Source organism: Thunnus maccoyii, chromosome 10, assembly GCF_910596095.1.
Source record: "Thunnus maccoyii chromosome 10, fThuMac1.1, whole genome shotgun sequence".
Classification (NCBI taxonomy): Eukaryota; Metazoa; Chordata; class Actinopteri; order Scombriformes; family Scombridae; genus Thunnus; species Thunnus maccoyii.
In genome coordinates this window covers 34,824,961-34,847,920 of record NC_056542.1, presented here as the reverse complement: position 1 = coordinate 34,847,920, position 22,960 = coordinate 34,824,961, and the positions used below count along the sequence as shown (strand labels likewise).

Below are 22,960 nucleotides of genomic sequence, written 5' to 3'. Positions count from 1 at the left end.
ACTAGCTCTGTAATTAATTGTCAATGATCAGTTCACAAAGTAAATACTTAAAAAGAAGAGATACAATAACTTTCAAAATGCCTATCAGGGGAACATTTCTGAAACCTAAAACCCTTGCAAAGAGCAAACACCTTTGTTCTGCCTGAAAAGGAAGCATTTTCCAGCATTTGGGTGTTAACATTTAGAGTTTTAGAAGTACAACAAAGGAGTACATGGTCATAGCATAATAATTTTAGTAGTTTTATTCTTTGAGGAAGACCAACCTGATGCATCAGTGCTGTGAAACCATTAAGAAATATCTTGACTGCAGTCGTCTGCACTTCTTTTATAAACCATGGACTAACATTAATAAATAATGTCAGTAAATGGTTTATAAATTCCATGGCTGAGACACGTCATAATATGCAGAATGTGATTCATGCCTTTATTCATAACCTAGCTTAACATACCTTGGCCATAAATTATCATTTGGACCAATAAAGGATATCATATGGACAAGCATGGACAGAGTATAATAGAGAGTATAACTCATTTACAAATGCATTTATCAATTACTTACTTTAAGCTCAATTTTCAGTGTCACAAGAGTAAGTATTTTGAAAACGTAAAAATAGCAGTTTTACTGTTGTGAAATGTGCAACGTTAATGAATGCACTGACTCATTATTTACTACAGCCATAACATTTTACTACTCTTCTATTCAACTTTCTTAAACTCAGCTTATGAGCAAGCCAGTAGCACCTGATGTAATTCTAAAGCCTTCTGATATTTCAATAATATCTTCAATATCTAGCGTGAGGTTTTATACAGTCTTTTACAGTCAATCATATGAACAGTGAAGGCCAAACCACATCCCCAGCATTTACTGAAGTGTTTCTTTATATCTCTGTCATTCATCCCCCTCACCAAACACATATGCTTCTATTTCTACTAATCTGTCAATCCACACTGACTACAAAATAAGCATGTCTTGTGTCAATATGTGGCCCCCTCCTTTTTGTCACTCCAAATCCTTTTTTTTTTTCTTTTGCACTCCTGGTGAAGCATAGACAAAATCTTGTTAATGGTACATACACTATGGGCATAAAAGGCTTCAATGGGAGGGGGAAATAAAATAAATTAATAAATAAAAAGAACACCAGTTTTGTTCATGTATACTTTGCACCAGTAGTTTGGGTGGTCCTTCTGATAATACACAGCCTTGTAACAACAGTTTGGCTAACCACTGTGCAGCTGGTTTTAGAGACAATTGGTTCAGACTGCACTAACAGAGGACAGGATGGGAAGTGTGTGTGGATGGGAGGGATGGATGTTTTCAATGTGCTTACACACCACTAACTTCTTAATTCTGGTGAGGAGAAATTACTTTTTTGTGTTAACAATCTAGACAACCTTGAACAGATTACTCTTGTTCAAATGAAATTACTATAGTTACGTAGGTAGGTTCATTTTTAGGTACAAAAATCCAGATACAGCAGGGAAGCATCTAAAATTAGTGACTTCAGTATATCCACTTAATAGTTTGTCCGCCATTATGCTGCTGTCTTCCAATTATTTCTTTTACTTTTTTAATTTTATTTATATAGAATTAAAATATCCTACAATAATTGTAGAGAACACACCGTACTCACTACATCATTACCCAAGGGCCAACCACCATCATCATGCATTGCCCATTATGAACAGTATCCAATGTTGTTCTAAATATTTTGCCAATTGTCTTCAACATGAATCTGTGCATGTTTTCAGACATGGCTCAGATCTTTGTTAATGCTTCAGAAGGATTCTAGGGCTGGTCCTGGTCTTAATGGCTGAGGTAGTAGACTTGGTCTGGGTAAGACGCTTTGTAGAGCCCTTGTAAGTACTTAAATAGCTACTGTCCTTAGTTGAGTCCTCAGCGGTAGCCTTGGAAGAGTCTTTTGCAGCACCTCTGGAATTATGAATAGAGTAGCTGCTGGCTAGTGAAGTACACTTGTAAATGTCCTTGCTAGTACCTTTTATAATACCCTTAGCAGTACGCTTGGCAGAATAACTGGCTGGTGGGTTACTGCGTACATATGTAGATGTCACTGAATTGACAGCAGCTTTAGTAACAGTGGTCCTAACAGTAGCAGCTCTGGCAACACTCCTAGAAACAGTTGTCCTGGTAATTGTCTTGGGGGTTGTGGATGAAGCTGGCTGATTTCTCTGGAATCTTTTATCTCTCACATGTCTACATATGGCCTTACATACAGGGCTAAGGTCATAGTTTGTGATGTCATTGGTATAGTTGACCCTGTCTTGATAGGGCTCCAGAGCAGTGACGCTCACCAAACTTAACTTTCCAACATTTACCTCGTCTATGTCTTCAGTAACACAACTGCACCTCGCTAGACTCCTCTCTCCACTATGACCACATCTGTCTTGTTTAAGTTCTCCATCATGGCTACCACTGGTTTTACTCATATGGTTCACATACTCCTCCCTAACATCTTTATCACATTTCACATCCTTCATTGGGGTCTCACCAACAGGGCGGTCACTTTCCACTGGGACGTCACCATCATTGCTCTGCAGCATCCTGCACTTCTTCAATGAGTTTTTGTCCAAAGAACACAGATTCAGAGGGATAGGGCTGGTGTCTGGTGGGAGGCCTCTCCTCCTTCTGGACAACCTCAGAACCCCAGGGCTCTCATTTAACTGTCTGATAACTGAGCCATTAGTCAATGATATTTGAGATGGAATCCTGCTTGAATTTCTTCCTGAGTTCTGAAGACTACTGACGGTCTTGGGGTTGCTATGATAGTTCGAGATTGTTTGGTGGTTCAGAGAAAGGCGCTGATTGCGAGGCAGCTGGTGGTTGCTATGCCGCGAAAGGTGTTTGATGTTGGTTTCCTGGGGTCTGCTTTGGGAGTGGCCTTTTGGTTTACAGGTATCTCTAGGTCTTGTGCAGGGCCCTGGGGATTGTCTGCTGCCAACCCCTGTGCTTGGCTTTACAGGAGGGACTGGCATGACACAAGAGGTTCTATGTTCAGACAGTCCGGTCACCATGGCAACCTGGAACACAGAAAAAGATCATGATAGCTCGTCTTAAAGCCTGGGAATAATTATATTAGCAGAAAACTATGAGCACGATCCTGTAAATAGATAACCTATCTGTTCTCTAAAGGCTCAGTGAAATGGCAGTTAGAGAGCATCTTTAGCTCCTATAATGTGATTCATTTCAGAGTAAAAAAGGATTTGATTTGATCACTCAAAAGTGGGCATGACTTAGCCACTGCAGACTCCCCAGGTAGAAACATGAGGCCTCCAGGCTCCACCCTACTTATGAACCTTAACATATCCCTCACCTGCACTGTTAGGTCAGGAGGAGGAGGATGAGGGAGAATGAATAAATTGGACCTTAACCACACTCTTTTGTAAATGTGCACACTTTTTGCTACTGACATCCAACACGCACACAACACACACCTTCTACCCATAGTATCGCTCTTGACATACAGTACTGTGCAAAAGTTTTAGGATGCTTTCAAAAATAATACCATTGGTTTTTATTTATCAACTTCATACAAAGTTCAGTGAACAGAAAAAACATAAATCAAATCAATATTTGGTGTGAGCACAATTTGCCTTTATAACAGCAACAGTTCTCCTCGGTACAGCTGCACACAGTTTTTCAGCCTTTATGACAGCAGCAGTTCTCCTCTGTACAGCTGCACACAGTTTTTCAAGGTACCCGGCAGGTAGGTTGTTCCAAGCATCTTGGAGAAGTAGTCGCAGTTACTCTGTGAATTTAGGCTGTCTCTGTTGCTGTGTCTTCATGTAATCCTGGACTGTATTCCATGATGTTGAGATCAGGGCTCTGTGGGGGCCATACCATCTGTTGCAGGACTCCTTGTTCTTCTTGTAGCCTAAGATAGTTCTTTATGACTCTATTATGGCTGTATGTGTGGACGCCCCCGTAATGGTATTGCATTATGGATAAGAATCTAAACAGCTAAAGTGCCTGAAACTCTTGCACAGTATTGTATAAAAACTGAAAAATAGAAAAGAAATAACCATAAAAGAGTATAAAACTCACAATTAAACAAAAATGGCTGATAATATATAAAAAGGGATAATTAACCTCTTCAACCTTTCATCAAAAGCTGTTGCCATGGCGACGCATTATTCACCATGAAACAGGAAGCTGTTTTTGAGTAGCTAAGGATGCTTGAAAACTCATGAAACTTGGCACACCTGTCAGAAGGGTTGTATTTAGTTGTCTGATACAGCTCTTGGGCTTGGGTGTGGCAAAATGACTCGAGTGTGCCCCCTACAAAATTTCAAATTAAAAGAACCCACCCTTAAATTTGACATAGATGGACGAAATTTGGTAGGTACATGTAATGCGTCCAGTTGCACAAAGAAGCCTCTTGGAGCCATACACTAACTCCAACAGGAAGTCAGCGATTTTGAATTTGCTTAGCAATTTTAGTGCAGTTTTTGCAATTTACAGGTATTGTATTTTAACAAACTCTTCCTAGAGATTTAACTCGACTGACTTAAAATTTGGTCCGTGTCATCTTAAGACCTTTTGGGTGAAAAGTTTTCAAAATCTTGAGTTTTCTTTATACATCATTGCCGTGGCAACGTGGCAAACTTCAGTGCTTCACCATGAAGCAAGAAGTTGTTGTAACTTGAATGTACATTGTCCAACCTGCACTAAATGTTTCATGCTTGCTCATGGCTTTCAAATTAGTTGTGATGTCACAAACTATGTGCCCCTCTCGATAAAGACAGCAACCCCATAATCAGCTGAACTCTATGTGTATCAGTGTCAAATTAAATCTTAATAATACTGATGATATAACCTGGCATCTTGCAGGTAGAGAAGTATGTAGAGAGGATGATCAGACCTTGTTAGTCCTCCTGACCTGTAGGGAGACCTGGCGAGGTCTCAGGAGGTGTCTCTTAGCTCCCTGTCTCCTGTCCTCCTCCATCCCCTCTCTCCTCCTCTGCTGTTCCTCCTCTCTCCTCTCTCTGTCCCTCCTCCTCTGTGCTCGAGCAGTTAGCGAGCCAAAGGAGCTGACCACTGCAGAGACAGAGCCTCCAGGCTTCCCTCTCAGAGACCTAGACCCTCGCTGCACTGTAGGACAGTAAGCAGATATGGAGACAGAAACACTATTTATTGAGGCAAAGAGAAAAAAACTTATGTTGTTGGATGAATTAACCTACCTTTCTATTAAAGTAGCCTTAAACATTAGAACTTTAAAAGAAAAAAACACACATAAAGAGCAGACACACAGATAGGTCAGTAGGAGTACCTGTTGTTCTATTGAATGTGCTCATGCTCTTCCCCTCAGTTGCAGTCCTGTGATTGGTGGAAAGACAGGAAGTAAGATGTTGAGTGCCAGCTAACTCCTTCTCCCGTCCACTCGCTAAGAAGGCCATGTTGCTAGGCAACGCTGCTGAACCTGAGGTGAAAGAGGAACTACCCTTAGTGCTTTTGATATGTATGTGTGTCAAAATGTGTCAATTTCCAGACAAATAATTATTTCTAGATGAACATGAAATAACAGAAAATTAATACTTTTACTTTTCTATTCACTTTCAAACTAATTCATTTTTTTCTCCCAACAACTGTTTTCAGCTGATCAACCAATATGATTCATGTGAGACATGGTTTGAATGGGTGATCCTCATTGACTGAATCCAGGACAAATTTTCATTGATAATCTTACTCCTTGTGCATAGGTACTGTATGTAACTACACACACACGCAAACTTGTTTTTAAGGCTTTATGGGGACTTAAACTGACAAACACCCATAAACTGGTTTTTCTATCTTTATGGGGACTTACTGATACACAACACACATACAAACATACACACACACACACACACACACACAGTGATATTTCTGATTTTCAAAATAAAAGCCACTGTATCTTAAAAGGAAGCTCATGATGAGGCTTGTTTTTCAAAATAAAGACCCCAAATGCCACTGTGTGTTGACAGGAAAATGACCTGGACCTAGTTTTCCAAAATAAAAGCTCCATACAGTAACTGTATCAACTCTGAGTGAGGTTGTTTTTCAAAGTAAAAGTCCAATATGGTAACTTTATCATAACAGGAAAGTCAAGATTAACCAGACTTTTCAAAATAAAGGGCCCCTGTGTTCACTGTATGGTGATATTAATACAAAGAATTTCTTCTTTCACAGTTTTAAGACATATATTCTACTTCCAGCTTTCAGAGTATATCATTTGATTTCAGCTGTTACAGCTGTTACAGCAACATGTTTTAATCTCAGCTTCTTCAGCGAATGCACGTCAGTTCCCAGCTCCAGCTTTAAATTTCAGCTGTCAAATTTTCAAGGCAATGCATTTCAATTGATATCAGCTGTTTTTTCAGTCGTTTTCAGAATTGCATCAGCAATTTCTTTCATCTTTCAACTTCCAATGTATTTCAGTTTTCATCATTCACAGCAGGTTGCAGTGGCAGCACCAGTAAAAGCAGATGGCAGCAGCAGCTGGGAGATGCAGCAGTAGCAACTAACAGCTTCCAGCTCTCACACACATTTTCTTCAGAAAATGCAGACAATCTAGCTCTAAGTATGTAGGAGTAAATAGCTTGCAAAAAACATATGGAAGAATAAGAAATAGAGGAATAACTAGAAATACATTTCCTGCGGAAAATGCATGTGAATGCTGAAAGCTATAATAAATCACAAAGCATTGCTGAGAATACTACAGACTTCTTCAGCATCCCCATACATACAATGTTGCAAGGTTTGGTTACCATGGAATATTACATTTAAGAGATATGGGAGTTAATAAGTAGTATGGTGGTGTTTTATTAATGACCACAAGGTGGGGCTATTGGTGCCATGACTCAGTATGTCATACAGATCATCATGTAGAACCTGTGTACCAAATTTAATTTAATTATAGACAACAGAATTGCAGAAATGTAAATTTATGATGTTACTTTAGTGTCCCCTGTGGGCAGAATTGTATAAAATGCTACACACTTGTGCAGTGTGGCTTTATGAACAAGATTCCTACAATTGGTTGTAATCCAATTCAGTATTGAAGAGTTATGGCCCATTAAGTGGATCAGGCCACCCCTCAAAAGTTTGGTAACCAATTACAGACAAATGATAAGTGACATCAAAAAATGAACAGATTAGCTTTGTTTGAGGTCATCTAAATATGATAGGTACCAAACTTGGTTATGATTGGATGAAATATTTGCCAACAGAAGCAAAAATGTATTTACAAAAAATTCAAAATGGTGGAAAATATTTTTTTGGCATAAATGGACATGGCCTATATCAGTCTTCTTGGCATCATCCAAGGAACAAACTGTGTAAATATTGCTTGGATAAGCCTCACAGTTCATGAGTTATTAGCCAAATCGTAAAACACATAATAACTGACCACATGGTGGCAATATTGGTACACTTGGTACACAAGTTCTCTATGAAAATCTGCACGACACAGTGAATCATGGCACCAATAGCCCCATCTTGTGGCCATTAGTGAAACGCCACCATACAACTTATTAACTGCCACATCTCTTAAATGTAATATTACACTGTAAAAAGTTTCAGCAAAGTTGTACAGATGTGGATGCTGAACAAGTATGTAGCATTTTCAGCAGTACTTTGCGATTTATTTCAGCTGTCAGCATGCACATGCATTTTCTGTAAGAAATGCATTTTCTAGTATATGATGGTATGGAGCTGAGTTCTTGCCACTGATCAATCAATCCTGTGACAAGCTCAGTTCAGACCACTACCTATCATTTAGCTTACCTCTCAAACAGAGAAAAGACAAGAAGTCTTCAGTCTTGGGTTGATGTCTCGTCAGACAGGTGACTACAGCCATGTTATGGGTGTGGTTACATTGTGCTGATGTCATCAACACTGGTGGTCCTGGAGTGCTGGGATGGGACTGAGCAAACTTTCTCTGTGCTTGCAGCCTTGGCCTGCACACATACACATATATAATGTTATACACACACACACACACACACACACACATATATACACACACACACACACACACATATATATATATACATATATACATATACATATATACATATATATATATATATATATATATATATATATATATATATATATATATATATATGTATATACACATATGTATATAGATGGGTGACAAATTAGGAAAAACCAGTACAGGCCTGAATGCTTGACCCCTACAGTGAGGGGATCCGGTGGCTCTGTTATGCTGTGAGGGGCATTTTGCTGGCATGGTTTGGGTCCACTTGTCCCCTTAGAGGGAAGGGTCACTGCAAATCAATACAAAGTTGTTCTGTCATCACCTTTATCCTATGATGAAACATTCCTATCCTGATGGGAGTGGTCTCTTCCAGGATGACAGTGCCTCCACCTATAGGGCACAAGGGGTAACTGAATGGTTTGATGAGTATGACAATAATGTGAATCATATGCAACGGCCTTCGCAGTCACCAGATCTCAACCCAATTGGACACCTATGGGAGATTTTGGACCAACATGTTAAACAGTGCTTTCTCACCAACACACTAAATGAGGGAATATCTTTTGGATGAATGGTGTTCATCCCTCCAGTAGAGTTCAGAGACTTGTAGAATCAATGCCAAGGTGCACTGAAGCTGTTCTGGTTCCACGTGATGGCCTACCACCTTCCTAAGACACTTTATGTTGGTTTTTCCTTTCATTTGTCACCCATCTGTATATCACTAAAATCTATTCAGTCTTAAGGCTTTCATCATGCAGTATTTTATTTTTTTGCATCTAGCACTGGTTTGGTCATTTTCTTATTGGTTAATTTTCCTGCCTTAAACAAGCCCCCTCTTACATCTTGTCTACACCAGCCGCATAAGAAAACCAACATGTCAGAAGTGCACAAGCAGCAGCTGCAATCCTCTATCAGTATCTCACTGGATCTTTTGAATATAACACTGTACTCAGACACAATTTGAAAGAAAATAGAAAAAAAATTGAAAAATGGGTTACACTTATGCACATGAAATGTGAGCTGTTACATGGCCACTGTAGACAGCTGTCATTCGAAAGCCTTGATAGTCTTTCACACCCAACCCAGAAAACTTTACAGTCAATTCTATTTTTTATAGTGTACCGTCCTCCTGGCCCATACTCTGAATTTTTATCTGAATTCTCAGCTGTTGTTTTTTTTTTTTAATCAAACTTAATCCTTTACAGATAAAGTAATTATAGTAGGTGACTTTAATATTCATGTGGGTGTCAATAATGATAGCCTTTGCACGGTGTTTATCTCATTATCTCTCTATATAAAGCAAGGAATCTCTGTCTGTCTTAATGTATGTATGTAAGTTTGTCCTTTGCATATCTTGAGAACCATACATCCAATCTAGCCTACTTCATACCTGGCAGGTGGATTGCTGGGGAAACGAGGAAGTGCAATGTTAATGTGTGAAGTTGTTTGGATGAGCGGTTCTCGAGAAATATATATTAAAAAACCCTCATAAATAACGTTGATTTGCTTCTTCTTCTGCTCATGGAGTCAACGAACAGAAATACAGACAGCGCCAACTGCCATTGCAAGCCACATTGTGGTCAGAGGTGGGAACATCCATGGTGTTGATGTACTTGAAAACGTTTAAGATACTTAAGCTCACTGTTGAACTGTGAAATGTTACTGTGGGCAAAATTTGGCATGTATGTGCAAGACTTAGTGCTGGATGTCTCAGGCATGTTCAGAAATATATAAAAATACCTAATAAACAACATTGTTTATACAACGTTGATTTGCTTCTTCTGCCCGTGGAGTTAATGAGCAGAAATATGGACAGCACCACTCTTTCATTGCAACCCACATTGTGGTTGGTAGTTTTAATGACGTGAAAATGTTTAAGAGATTTAAGCTCTACCATTGAACTGTGTGCTGTGAATGAAACTTGGCATGTACGTTCAAAACTTAGTGCTGGATGTCTCAGGTACATCAGAAAAATATAAAAAATACCTCATAAACAACGCTGCTTCTGCTTTTTCTTCTACACAAGGAGTCAACAAGTGGAAATACGGACAGCGCCACTCTGCCATTGCAACCCACACTGTGGTCAGAGATGGGATTACATCCGTAATGATAAGAACTACCATAGAGTTATGCTCTTTTCCCGTTCCTCACACAAGGGAACTTTATGTGTATGTTCAAGACATAGTGCAGAATGTCTCAGGCACATTTTAAATGGGCACTACAGTTCATCTGATCAACTTCAGCTCATCTCAAAATTTAAGTCTCCAGATAGCCTGCATCTCAGGTGTTTAGGGAGCATCTGTAAATTGTAGCATCTACTGATAGTATCAATGAGATGCATATAGGGGATGGGCACTATTCTCTCTATGTATTGAGAAATCATCCTGTACCTAACAGGCATGTTTTGAACGGACACTGCACTAGTTAGACTCAATTGGCTTCTCTCAGAGTGTAACTCACTCACTCACTGTCTTAACAACACCCTCAACCTTGTTCTGACATATGTAATTGAAACTGAACATTTAATAGTTTTTCTACAAAATCCTATCTTATCAGACCATTACTTAATAACTTTTGAATTCCTATTACTGGACTATATGCCACTGGACAAAAATGACTTCACAAGATGTCTATCTGATAGTGCTGTAGTTAAATTTAATGAAGCAATTCCATCAGCATTGAGTTCAATGCCATGTCTCAATACCACAGAGGACCCTTATGCTAACTTTAGTCCCTCCCAAATTGATCATCTTGTTGATAGTGCCGCAAGGTCATTGCAAATGACACTTGACTCCACCACCCCTTTAAAAAAGAAGATAATAAAACAAGAGGTTAGCTCCATGGTATAACTCCCAAACCTGCAAATTAAAGCAAACATTGCAAAAACTTGAGAGGATATGGCGTTCCACCAAACTGGAAGAATCTTGCTGAGTCTAGTAAGATAGTCTTAAAACATATAGGAAGGCCCTCTGTAATGCCAGAGCTGCCTATTACTCATCATTAATAGAGGAAAATAAAAACAGCCCTAGGTTCCTTTTCAGCACTTCGGCCAGGCTGACAAAGAGTCATAACTCTATTAATCCATGTAGTCCTATAGCTCTCAGTAGTACTGACTTCATGAGCTTATTTAATGAAAAAAATATATTATTAGAGACAGAATTCGTCACCTCCTGCCCTTGGGTTAGGGTTAGGGTAACAGGCACCAATTTATCCCCAAACACAGGAACCTTACAAATAGCTGTAAAACCTGATATATATTTATACAGTTTTTCTCCAATCAACCTTCCTGAACTAACTTCAATGATTTCTTCACCTAAATCATCAACCTCTCTCTAAGACCCCATCCCAGCTAGGCTACTTAACTAAGTCTTTCCCTTAGTTAGCATTTCTGTCCTAGATATGATCAATCTGTCTTTATAACAGGCTACATACCTCAGTCCTTTAGAGTAGCTGTAATTAAACCTCTTCATAAAAAAGCCTACTCTTGATTCAGACATTTTAGCCAACTATGGACCTATATCTTACCTTCCCTTTCGTGCTAAGATACTCAAGAAAGCAGTCACCAATCAGATATGTGACTTTCTACATAACAATAGCTTATTTGAGGATTTTCAGTCAGGATTTAGAGTGCATCATAGCGCAGAGACAGCACTGGTGAAAGTTACAAATCATCTCCTAATTACATTGGACATAGGACTTCTCTGTACTTGTCTTGTTAAACCTTAGTGCTGCATGTGACACCATCTACCATCGCATCTTACTACAGCATCTTATGCTGCATTTTTGAGGGCCTATACATGCTCAAAAACTTATGAAACTTTGCACATTTGTCAGAAGTGGTGAAAAATGTAATAATTTAGGGGTCTTTGGGATGGGCACAGCAAAATGGCTTAAGAACGCCCTCTACAAAATTTCAAATTTGAAGCCCCTCCTTGACTCATTGTCATAGCGCCACCTACTGGCAACAGGAAGTTACTGGTGCTATAGTGTTATGCCCTGTGCCTAGCTGGTTGAACAGATCCACTTCAAATTTGGTCAGAAAAGCCTTAAGACCTTGATGATTCTATATTATAAATATTGTGAGTTGTCATTGAACGCAGTTGCAGTGGCAACGCTGTGAATTTCGATGTTTCGCCATTGCAAAACAAACCATTGTAACTCGACTCCACATGGTCAGATCTTTCCCAAATTTCACGTTTGAAAAGAATCCCAGTCTGAACACATGTGTAGACCCATATTGAATCATAGTAATAACGCCACCTACTGGCAACAGGAAGTTATATGCCCCATAGTTTTACTACTCCTAGCAGGTTAAACAGATCCACCCTAAATTTGGTCGGCTAAGTTGTAAGACCTTGATGATGCTAAATGGTGAAGCTTTTGAGTTTTCATCAAAAGCTGTTACCATGGCGACACATTATTGCCATGAAACAGGAAGCTGTTTTAGAAGGGCTAGGGATGCTTGAAAACTCACAAAACTTGGCACACACATCAGACAGGGTGTATTCAGTTGTCTGATATAGTTGTTGGACTGGGTGTGGTAAAATGACTCAAAGGCGCCCCCTAGAATATGTCAAAGTCAAAGCCCCCACCTTTAAACTTGATGTACATGAATGAAATTTGGTAGGCACCTGTATAATGTCCAGATGCACAAGAAAGCCTCTTGAAGCCATGCCCTAAGTCCAACAAGAAGTCCACCATTTTGAATTTACTTAACGATTTTTTGCTCTGTTTTTGCCATTTGTAGGCATTGTATTTTAACAAACTCCTCCTTAAGACCTTAACAATGAAATGTTATCGAAATCTTGAGTTTTCACTATACGCTGTTGCCGTGGTGAACCAGCAAACTTCGATGTTTGGTCATGAAGCGGGAAGTTGTTGTAATGAGAATGTGCATTGTCCAAACTGCACCAAATTTCTCATGCTTGTTAAGAGTCCAGCCCTGAACACATCTAAATGGCAGTATTGAGTCATAGTCATAGTGCCTCCTACTGACAACAGGAAGTCAGCCTTATATGACAAACATCATCCGATTTACATGAAATTTACATGGTGTGGTCTACACATGATATACAACATGTTGTATAATTAGTAGGTGTTCTCTAGCACCACATAATGGACACATGAAGTGATATTTCTCCTTTGTGCAAAGACATGCTCATAGCACCAGGATGAACAGATCCATCTGAAATTTGGTCACAAAAACCTTAAGTCTTTGATGATTCCATATTGTAAAAATGGTGAGTTTTCACTGGACGCCTTTGCTGTGGTGGCACGGGGCATTTTGATGTTTCGCCATAAACAAACAAAGTGTTATAACTTGACTCTGCATGATAAGATCTTTTCCAAATTTCCCATGCTTGATAAGGGTCCCAGTCTGAAGGCAAGTACAGGCTCATATTAAGTCATAATCATAGCGCCACCTACTGGCAAAAGGAAGTCTTAAGCGCCACTCTTTTGCTAACTTCTCCTAGCAGGATAGCCGTTGCCATGACAACACATTGTTTGCCACAAAATATGAAGCTATTTTTAAGGGGCTACAAATGCTCAAAAACTAACAAAAAATTGCACATAAAAGTCTGTAATACTGTACTGGTGGCAGGCATGGGTGTGGCAGAATGGCTCAACAGTGCCCCCTACAATATTTCAACGAAGCAGCCCCCACGCCACGTTAAACCAAAGTTGGCCATTTGGAATTTAGGCGATTTTGCAGAATTTCTACAGAATTCATTATAACGACATCAAAATCAGTGTGCGTAATCTAGACTAGTTTGCGATCAAAAGTTATTAAAAGAGAGAGTTTTGATGTTTCGCCATGACAAAGGAAATTGCTATAACTTTAGTGGAAATGCTCCAATCTGCACCAAACTTCATGTTTGATAGAAGCCCCGGCCTGAACCCATCTACATGACAATATTCCGTCAGTGATACAAACTGGCTCAATAGCGCCGCCTACAATATTTCAATGAGGCAGCCCCCGCTGCACGTTAAACCTACATGTATGAAAATCAGTACATGCATGTATCATGCCAGGACACACAAAAAAGTCTCTTGGACCCATAGCTTAAACCAAACAGGAAGTCAGCCATTTTGAATTTACTGTTCAGTTTTTGTGATTTCCATGCCTTGTATTTTAACAAAACTCCTCCTACAGAATTCATCATAACGACTTCAAAATCAGTGTGTGTCATCTAGACTAGTTTGTGATCAAAAGTTATTAAACTCAAGAGTTTTCACTGAACGCCCTTACCGTTGTGATGCGGCAATTTTGATGTTTTGCCATAAAACAGGAAGTCCTTATAAATCCACAGCACATTGTCCAATTTGCCCCAAATTTCTCATGCTTGATAAGAAGTCAGCCTTATATGACAAACATCATCTGATTCACGTGAAATTTTCAAGATGTGGTCTACAGTTGATATACAGCAACATGATGTATAATTAATGGGTGTTCAATTGCACCACATAGTGGACAAAGGAAATAATATTTAACTCCTTCGCGCAATGCTAGGTAAGACCCAGTCCTGAACACATCTGCATGCCTGCAATAAAAGCCCTTCGACTGTGGCGCGCCCCGATGTGTGCAAGGGTGCAAGGGCCCAATCATCGCTGCTTGTTATTATTATTGTTAGGGCCCAAGCACCGTAGTGCAAAGGCCTTCTTGTTCCTGAAGAAATTACTAGGGCCCAAGCACCAACAGTGCGAAGGCCCTCTTGTTCCTGAAGGGATTATTATTATTATTATTATTACTAATATTATTATTATCCCCAAAGAATCACATTTTTCAGGGGCTCGAAAACTCATGAAACTTTGCACATGCGTCAGAAGTGGTGAAAAATTTAATATTTTATAGATCTTGGGCATGGGCGTGACAAAATGTCTCAATAGCCCCCCTAGAAAATTTCAAATTCAAAGCCCCTCCTTCTGAAATGATGAATGAAATTTGGTAGGCACATGTATCATGTCTAGACACACAAAAAAGCCTCCTGGAGCCATACCCTAAGTCCAACAGGAAGTCAGCCAATTTGATTTTACTTTGCATTTTTTGCACAATTTTTGCCATTTCCAAACGTTGTATTTTGACGAACTCTTCCTAGAGATATAAACCAACTGACTTGAAATTTGGTGTGTGTCATCTAAAGACCTTTGCGATGATCAAAATGGTGAGTTTCATTGAACTCCGTTGCTGTGGCGACGCAGCGATCTTTGATGATTCGCCATGAAAAAGGAAGTTGTTGTAACTTGAATGTACATTGTCCAATCTGCCCCAAAGTTCTGGTGATTGTTATGAGTCCCGGTCTGAACACATGTCAAAATTGAGTCATAGACATAGCACCACCTACTGGCAACAGGAAGTCCTAAGCACCATTCTTTTACTAACTACTCCTATCAGCTTAACCAGATCCACCTAAAATTTGGTCAGCTAAGTTGTAAGACCTCCATGATGCCAAATACTGAAGCTTTTGATGCATTGTTCGCCATGAAACCGGACACTGTTTTTGAGGGGCTAGAGATGCTTAAACACTCACGAAACTTGGCATGTGTCAGAAGTAGGGAAAGATAATATCTGATATGGGTCTTGGGGTTGGGCGTGGCAAAATAGCTTGAGGGCGCCCCCTAGAATATTTCAAAGTCAAAACCCCCACCTTTACATTTGACGTATGTGAACAAAATTTGGCAGGCACATGTACAATATCCAAATGCACAAAAAAGCCTCTTGGAGCCATACCCTAAGTCCAACAGGAAGTCAGCCATTTTGAATTAACTCTGCAATTTTTTGCTCTGTTTTTGCAATTTGTGGCATTGCTTTTTAACAAACTCCTCCTCGAGATTTGAACCGACCTACTTCAAACTTGGTTGGCTTCATCTTAAGACCTTAACGATGAAATGTTATCACAATCTTGAGTTTTCACTATACGCTGTTGCCGTGGCAAAGCAGCGATGATTGGCCATGAAGAGGGAAGTTGTTGTAATGAGAATGTGCATTCTCCAACCTGCACCAAATTTCTCATGCTTCATAAGAGTCCAGGCCTGAACGCATCTACATGTCAATATTGAGTCATGGTCATAGCACCACCTACTGACAACAGGAAGTCAGCCCTATATAACAATCATCATCCAAGAGAGAGAGAGAGAGCACCAATGAGAGAGAGAGTGAGAGAGAGAGAGCAGCAGTGGTCGAGCAAGCTAGAGAGTGAATGAAGAGAGGGAGCGTTGGTAGCGAGAATGCCGGTGAATCAGATCAATAGAACGTTATTTTCTCATTGTTTCACAGCATTTATGTTCCGGAGGACAAATAAACACACATCCTTCCCTTGCTGTTGATACTTATACTTATTGTTATTGTTATGATTGTTGTTATCCCCCCCACACACACACACACACACACAAAAGAGCCTCATGGAGCCATACCCTAAGTCCAACAGGAAGTCGGCCATTTTGAATTTACTGTGTAATGAGTGTTTTAATGAGTGTTTAACTGTCCTCCCTCCATGAGTGTTTAGCTGCTACCAAAGAGTGGATGACCCAAAATTTTCTCCATCTAAACCCTGACAAAACTGAAGTTGGTCCTGAACTGGTCCTGAAGCTGTTGGTCCTGAAATCTTTGTCAATGCTGCTTCTCAGTTTATTGGCCCACTTCACCCGAATATTAAATCCACTGCTAAGAATCTCAGTATCATCTTCGACCAGTATATGACATTTGACCAATCCTGTTTTCTTCAGTTAAGAAATATTGCGAAAATAAGACCTATATTGCCCCCTACTGTTCTTGAATAATTAATCCACACATTCATTTTCTCCTGGTTACACTACTGTAACTCCCTTTACACCTGCCTCAGTCAGTCTTCTCTAAAACGTCAACAGTTAATCCAAAATACAGCAGCTAGACTTCTTACCAGAACTAACCGTAGGTCCCACATTACCCCTGTTCTTGCATCCCTCCATTGGCTTCCCGTACAATTCAGAATAAACTACAAGATCCTGCTGATTACATTATAAAGCACTCCATGACTCGCCACTAGCTACATTTCTGAGCTCCTTGTTCCCCATTCCGCCTCATGACCTCTCCGATCCTCAAATCTTCTATCTATCCCCCGCACAAACCGCAAATCAAAAGGTGACCACACATTTGCATTCCTAGCCCCAACTCTGTGGAATCATCTTCCACAATCTGTTAGATTGGCTGAATCCTTGGACTGTTTTAAACGACGCCTCAAAACCCATTTATATCGGCAAGCCTTTCTATAGACCTCCCTTCTTGTTCCCATGTCCTGCTTTATTTCATTCTGGTTGATTTCTCTCTGTGTCATGTTTGTTTATTTTGTTGATCTATCTGTTTCAATTTTGAATGTATCTGTGAAGCACTTTGTAACTGTGTGTTTTAAAAAGTGCTATATGAATAAAAGCATACTTATTTACTTACTAATTTTGGCACAGTTTTTGCCATTTCCAGACATATTTTAACAAACTCCTCCTAGAGCTTTAACCCACCCGACTTTAAATTTGGTCAGTGTCATCTGAAGACCTTTGTGATGAAAAGTTCATTGAACATCGTTGCCGTGGTGACGCGGCAAAAAATTTCATACTTTATGGGACTTGGGTATGGGCATGGCAAAATGGTTTGAAGGTGCCCGCTAGAAAATTCAAAGTCAAAGCCCCGACTTTTAAATTTGACGTATATATATGAAATTTGGTAGGCAGATGTAACATCTGCAGATTTTAAAACAAAAGCTTCTTGGAGCCATACCCTAAGTCCAACAGAAAGTCAGCCATTTTGAATCTACTTTGCATTTTCCCCATAAAGCGAAGCCATTGACAGGTGTTGTATTTTAACAAACTCCTCCTAGAGATCTAAACCAAGTGACTTCAAATTTGGTAGGTTACATCTAAACACCTTTCTGATGCAAAGTTGCTAAGCTTTTTAGTTTTCATGGAACACCCTTGGTGTGGCGTGCCGGACAATTTTGCCCAAAACATATTGGGGCATTTAACAGAGAGTTGTTTTACATTGTAGAATCTGCCCCAAATTTCTCATGCTTGATAAGAGTCCAGGCCTGAACACATCTACATGTCAATATTGAGTCATAGTAATAGTGCCACCTACTGACAACAGGAAGTCTGCCTTATATGACAAATGTCATCAGATTTACATGAAATTTACAACGTGTGGTCTACACATGATATACAGCAACATGACGTATAATAGTTTTCTCCTACATGCAATGTTCAATATTCATGAAAATGTATATCCATGTTAGGTGGATGTATTGCTGCATTACTATTTCACTTCTGTAGTATTGTCTACAGGCAACAGGAAGTGAAGCGTTAATAACACATAGCTCATCAAATGTATACACAATTTCCAATAGGTCATCTCCAAGGTGGCATCAGGAAGTGAAGCCTTAATGACACATAGTTCATCAAATGTATACACAATTTCCAATATGTCATCTCCAGTGCCACATACTGCACACAGGAAATAATATTTTACCCATTCACAGTGTCTGATAATCCTGACAGTTCAGAGCCATGTCAACAGACCTCCATAATGATTCCATGGCTGAAGCTCCCTCGAATGCACAAGGTGCGAGGGCCCATTCATCGCTGTTTGCAGCTTTAATTGTGTGATTGCTGAAAGCAAGCACACATTGTTCTTCGCACTCTTTCTGCTTTTTATTATTCCACATTCCGTACATTTTTTGGCCCTTTTCAACTGCTTCATACACATACAAATTCACATAGGACTTATAGTTTTTGAGATCTAAACCTTAATTGATAGGAAGTCCCAGTCCTGCTCTCTTTGACTGCAATACAGTCTGCAGGATGTGTGTCTCCTCTCACTCCAGGTCCTTTAACTTACAAATTCTCTCTTCCTTTAAACACTTTTTACACATATCATTCATTTTCATAAGCTAGTCTTGCTTTCACTAATGATGTACAAAATGTACATGTCAATGTACCTAAAATGTACATTGATATGGTTGTTAAACATATCTTTTCCTGTCATATAAAGCATGTCTGAGTAGTTCAGTGGTTCAAGCTCACGTGACATTAGAGTTCCTTTTAGATCCAAAGACTGTGAGTTTGAACGCTGCTTAGGGCAGAACTCAGTAAAGTTGAAGGTGAAAAAATGCAGACGTCCACAGGTGATATCAGTCTGCTTATTTAGACTGCAAATGATTGCATTTCATGCAATTGAAAGACTAAACACCAAAATCTGGCCTGGCATTGTTGTGTGACATGTTAGCTCAGTGCATAGCATGTCTGACTTATTAACATGAGGGTGTCAGGTTCAATTCCACCTCTGGCTGATTTTACTCTTGGTAGATTTTTCAATAGTGTTCAGCTTGCACTAAACCAATCTAAATCAGCTTCCAGCAATCACATGCAATTTCTACAGAGATTGCATTTTCTAGTCATCATTATTTTTCTACTGCATTTGCACAAATTGCTGTGAGCTGGAATGAGTGAAAACCACGAAACTTGGCACAATAACTGGAAATGATGTGCACATGCATCACAAGAAATATGAGCCCAATCGGCCAGATGTTGGTGCTGTAATTAAGGTCCAAAAATTCAATTTTTGAAAGGCCACGCCCCTTGCACCATAAGTCTGATTGACTTAAAATTTGACACACAAGTCCAGATCAATGTACTGAATAAAAAAGCCTTTTGGACCATAAAAGTCCAGCATGAAAGAGTCTTTGCTAATTAGCATAATGTGAAAAACAGTAATATGACATCTACTTTTTGGATTTTTACTCAGTCAACACCAAATTTGGTATACAGTCTTGGGGGACTGAGATATACATTTCTATTATAAATGAACAAGATTGGTTAAAGAACATGGCAGCTTACAAACAAAATATCTTTGCAAAGGGCAGGGCTTGGCAAATATTGGCCATAACTCATTAACCATTTGTCTGATCATCATAAATCTTCGTACATATATGCATTCCATGATTGGGAACAGGTCTACCAAAGCATTTTGAGCCCAACCCATAGGGGGCCCAACAAATGCCACAAACGTGTACCTGAAAACCCACTGGGCAGAATTTCACCAAAATTGGTGTGCATGCTCTGGGGGCAAGTATTAACCAAAATCTGAGGTGCCATATTGATCGGTGCAAGTGGGCACGGCCTATCACATATTTGCTAATAACTCAATATGCCTTTGAGCTATCCTGATTAAACTCACTGGACACGTCCTGCACTATGTCCTGAACATACACACCAAGTTTCATTCAAATCTGATGAAAGGGGGGGGGGCAGATGACGGAACGTTGAATGCGCAATTATTTAAATGCCGCCAGCTTTGTGATGATGAAACAAGTGTGTGATTGGTCTCACTCCTTCTATAAACAGAATTAAAGTAGCTGAAATGAGTTTGCTCACCTTTGTGAAGGCTGAAACCGACTCTTTCCTGCTTGCAGTGTTTTGGCCGATTGACCTGCTTCCTTCTGTTGAGCGCAAAAAAGGTCTGAACCCACAAGTTGCTGCCTGCAGCTATATTTGTTATTACTGTTGTTTTTGTGCCTCTGTGTCCCCCCAACCCCCCATTTACATTAAACCTGATCCTCTACATTACCAGTGCCAGACTTTAATTTTTTTCTTTACGTGTGGATCAACATTACATTGCTTATAATCACATTTTTTGTTTTACTGAGCAACTACCAACATAACTTAAGCTGTGGAGGCACCTGCCATCTGAAACCCGGATTAGGTGTTTTCATGCCACCGTATCCTGGTTTCTACTCCAGATAGTATTCAAGCTAGCATATTCAGGTTTCTCCAAATCAGGATATGATGCCCACATGCGCAAACACATAACCAGTATATTACAAAAACCTGATCACAACCAGTTTAATGATGTCCATGCAACACACACTCATTGTTAATAAGAAAGTACTGCAGGTGTGGAAGAAGTAAATAAGAGTAATAGTGTGCTTCCCTGAAAAGTAGTACACTACTAGCACACTAGAAAAATTGAGCCCATGTAAGCACCAGATTGTGATTACATTTATGTCATTGCCGGTATTTAATACAGATCAAGCTTCAGAGTGAGTAATGGAATCTTCTCACCAGTGTGCTGCAAGTGGCAGCACAGTGCTACTTTTTTCCAAATGTTTATGGGTGAGTCATGCACACAGGCATGAACATGCAAACACACATGCAAAAACACACACTAGAGCAGCTGACCTCTTGCTAGCAGGGTCATCCTTGTCACATAGGATGGTGGCATGGCGGTGCTGTTGAGGGCGTGTCTGTAAGGACCAGCTCCAGGTTGGACTGGCTGATAGGAAGGACTGACACTGGCTGATGCCATTAACCAGGGAGCCTTAAGAGAACAGTTATAATTTAAGTTAATTACATGAAGAAATTTCACTACCTTGAGAATTGATCTACACCTGCAATATCATATAAAACAAAGCCACAAAAAAACTATAACAAAAATAGTAAATGACATTCTAGAAATTGTTTGTATAACAAACAATGTTACTAAATGATGTTTGATATGGTTTCTGACAGGTGGGACTGTTTTACTCATTGAGCTCAATTCAACATAAAAACTTCATCCTACACAATTTAGCACTAGGGGTGTGCCATATATCATTCATGATAATGCCGGCATAGTTCTTGTGATAAAAATTTGTCATATCACAATATTTACATGTCATTACATGTGGATGTAGTTGTATAGATTCAACCTGAAACTGCTAAAATTATATTATTATAATTATATTGTTATCATATTTATCAAGGTCTGTAGACCATATTGTCAAAAACATTATCACAGAAATCTAATTTGTACACCACTTAGGACAAAAGTGTCTGCCAAATGAATAAATGTAAATATAAAGATACCTACCTATTGAGATATAAGGCCACATTGCCCACCCCTAGCGTGCACACACATTTTTCCTGTGCTGTGAGGGAATATTAACTACATTTCAGGTGCGCTTACTTTCAGTTGGACCTCTATAAATTGGTTTAAATAATCTGGATAAACATTTTGTTTCCAACCTGTCTGATCGTTTGACTGTGCATGTTTGTTGACGTGTCAGACTCTTTTTGTGATGTCACAGTGTTCCCAGATCTCTTAACTGAGTCAGTACAATGTCATTATTACTGATGGAAATAATGTATTTAGATGTGAAAATAAGACCAGATAATACACTGGAATTACCCTTAAAAGAACTTCCACAGTAGCAGAAGTACAACTGAACTACTAACAGCACAGTCACAGCTGTGACAAATAAAGAAGATAATTGATAGTACTGACCACTAAGGCTTGTGGGAGTGTGTGACCTCAGAGTCCTGGCTGGGACAGGAGCCTTCAGCTGCATCTGTGTGTTTTCAGGTGGGCAGGTGTCTTTCAGTGAGTGTTTGTGCTGGGTACTGTGTGTGTGTTTTGCAGTATATGTGTATTTCGAGTTCAACAGCGACAGTGCATTTTGTATTTTTTGTGAGCGCAGTGTCCTGGTTGATACAGAATTTTTCTGGAATGTGTGTTTATTTTCTTGTAGGTGTGCATGCTGTACAATTTTCCCTGTACGCATTTTTGATTGTGTTTGCATGTTCTGTATTGAGCGTGTACATTTATTTTTTGGCATGTGTGAATCCTGAGACAAGTTTGTTTTTTGCACTTTATTGGTGTGTTCATGAGGGTGTAGGTGTTTTGAAATATGCATATTTTGTGGCATGTGTTTTTTTTTTTGTGTGTGTGCATTAGGTAGTGTCTGTGTCTTTCGCAGAGCATGTGAAAGTGTATTTTTTGATGTGCGCTTGTGTTTGTTTGCACGTGTATGTATGTGTGAGTGTTTGTGTGTGGCACGGTGTGTGTCTCTGAATTCCCTGAGGGAGAGGAAAAGAACTTTGCGGACAAGACGTTCTTCACACCACGGCATCCCGTCACTGATGTCCTGCAGAGTCACAAACACATATACCATCAGTTTTGTTCA

General features: G+C 39.6%; 1 protein-coding gene across 1 annotated transcript; it reads right to left on the bottom strand.

Annotated features, from left to right (window-relative positions):
• Window positions 1-227: 227 nt before the first annotated feature.
• LOC121906009 lies at window positions 228-8,214 on the bottom strand. The gene is made up of 5 exons (XM_042424651.1): window positions 8,179-8,214; window positions 7,781-7,953; window positions 5,286-5,435; window positions 4,878-5,107; window positions 228-3,036 (listed from the first exon to the last, which is right to left on the bottom strand). The coding sequence occupies exons 2-5, from the start codon at window positions 7,884-7,886 to the stop codon at window positions 1,768-1,770; spliced, it is 1,755 nt and encodes a 584-aa protein (XP_042280585.1). The 5' UTR covers window positions 7,887-7,953; window positions 8,179-8,214; the 3' UTR covers window positions 228-1,767.
• Window positions 8,215-22,960: the final 14,746 nt, after the last annotated feature.